Raw genomic sequence first — 1,791 nt, forward strand, 5'->3', positions numbered from 1 at the left:
ATTTGATTGTTTTTCTATGAAGGCAGTAGAAGCTGATAGGTCGTCATGCTTCCAAGTATCTCATTTTTCCAATCGTATATTGGTTGATGGTCTTGGCCTCGAGAAATTCAACCTAAATAATTCACAGCTGAATGCAGTAGCAGACTGTGTCGCTACAATGGATAACAACTCTTCGTCCATAAAGCTATTATGGGGGCCTCCTGGAACAGGTAAAACAAAGACCATCAGCTCTATCTTGTGGGCCATGCTCATCAAGGGCCGAAGGACACTTGCCTGTGCACCTACCAATACTGCTGTGTTAGAGATTGTGGCTCGAATTGCCAAGCTCATTGTGGAATCTTCAGATGGGTCCGTCTTCTTGAATGACATTGTTCTGTTTGGAAACAAAAAGAATTTGAAGATAGATGATGGTAATTATCTTTCAAAGGTGTATCTTAACTCTCGTGCTGAGCGCTTGTTGCCATGCTTTATGTCCAAGTCAAACACAGGTTGGAGGCATTGTTTATGCTCATTTATAGATCTTCTTGTGAATTCTGTGACCATGTACCAGTTGAACAATGAGGGTAAAACATTCAAGCAGTATTTGAAACATGATTACAATAAACTTTCTCGGAATTTACGTAGTTATTTAACTATGCTGTACAACGATCATCCGAGAAACCTGGAAACAGGACAGAGCTTTCAATGTATGCTGGAGGTTCTTGAATTGATCAAAATTCTTCATGCTTTGATAAATGTCAGTAATGGTGGTGATTTATGGTCCAATGAACTGCTCGAAAGCACTATAGAAGAGGAGGTCAACCCTGAGCTCTGGCCTTCTCAGCTAGCCAGCATACGGACCAACTCATGCAATAAATCCAAGTTTGTGGCTGCCAGATCTTTGTGTGTGCAAGAATTAATATATCTTCGTATGAACTTGGAGCTCCCAGATTGTAATAATACACGGGATGTTCAACTATACCTGCTGTCACGAACTAGATGCATTATCTGTACAGTTTGTAGCTCATTCAGGTTGTACGATGTACCTATGATTCCTTTGGAGTTGCTGATCATTGACGAGGCTGCACAACTCAAAGAGTGTGAAACCTTAGTTCCTTTGCAGCTGCCTGGCATAAGGCATGTTGTTTTCATTGGTGACGAATATCAATTACCTGCCCTTGTGAAGAGCAAAGTAAGCTCCTTCAATTCATGATTATTATTTTGACTCCATGCTTTGTATTGACATCTAATATGATTATGCAGATATCTGATAGTGCTAATTTTGGACGAAGTGTTTTTGAGAGGTTAAGTTCTCTAGGCTATAGTAAGCACCTTCTCAATATTCAATACAGGATGCATCCAGAAATAAGCAAGTTTCCAGTTGGTACATTCTATGGTGGCAAGATATATAATGGCCCCAATGTCAGTCATAAGGACTGTAACAAGAATTATTTAGCAGGAAAATTGTTTAGGTCATATTCATTTATAAATATTGATGGCAGCCATGAAACAGTTGAAAAGCATAGCCGGAGCCTGAAAAACTTGATAGAAGTTGATGCGATTGTGCTGTTGGTGCAGAGATTATTCAAAGGTAAAGGCCAGCCGTAATGCACATTGTTGTAGTTGCGTGCTGTGTTTCTCTCTGATAATTATATGACATAATTTGATACATTCAAGCTCTAGCTATTTAGCTGTGTTACAGTGCTTTTTCCCTGTTTTATCTATTGCAGAGACGGTTTATACAGGAAGCAAGCTCTCTGTTGGTGTTGTGTCCCCGTACAATGCTCAAGTTAGAGCTATCGAGGAAAAAGT

General features: G+C 39.8%; 1 protein-coding gene across 1 annotated transcript; it reads left to right on the top strand.

Annotated features, from left to right (window-relative positions):
• Nucleotides 1-157: 157 nt before the first annotated feature.
• Nucleotides 158-1,768, top strand: LOC8155689 (helicase sen1; the record flags this gene model as incomplete). Its single annotated transcript, XM_021450698.1, has 4 exons — nucleotides 158-410; nucleotides 996-1,171; nucleotides 1,243-1,570; nucleotides 1,710-1,768. Coding segments are annotated over exons 1-4 (816 nt in total), but the record flags the coding sequence as incomplete, so codon positions are not given.
• Nucleotides 1,769-1,791: the final 23 nt, after the last annotated feature.

Source organism: Sorghum bicolor, unplaced genomic scaffold (genome assembly GCF_000003195.3).
Source record: "Sorghum bicolor cultivar BTx623 unplaced genomic scaffold, Sorghum_bicolor_NCBIv3 super_3241, whole genome shotgun sequence".
In the NCBI taxonomy this organism is placed as follows: domain Eukaryota; kingdom Viridiplantae; phylum Streptophyta; class Magnoliopsida; order Poales; family Poaceae; genus Sorghum; species Sorghum bicolor.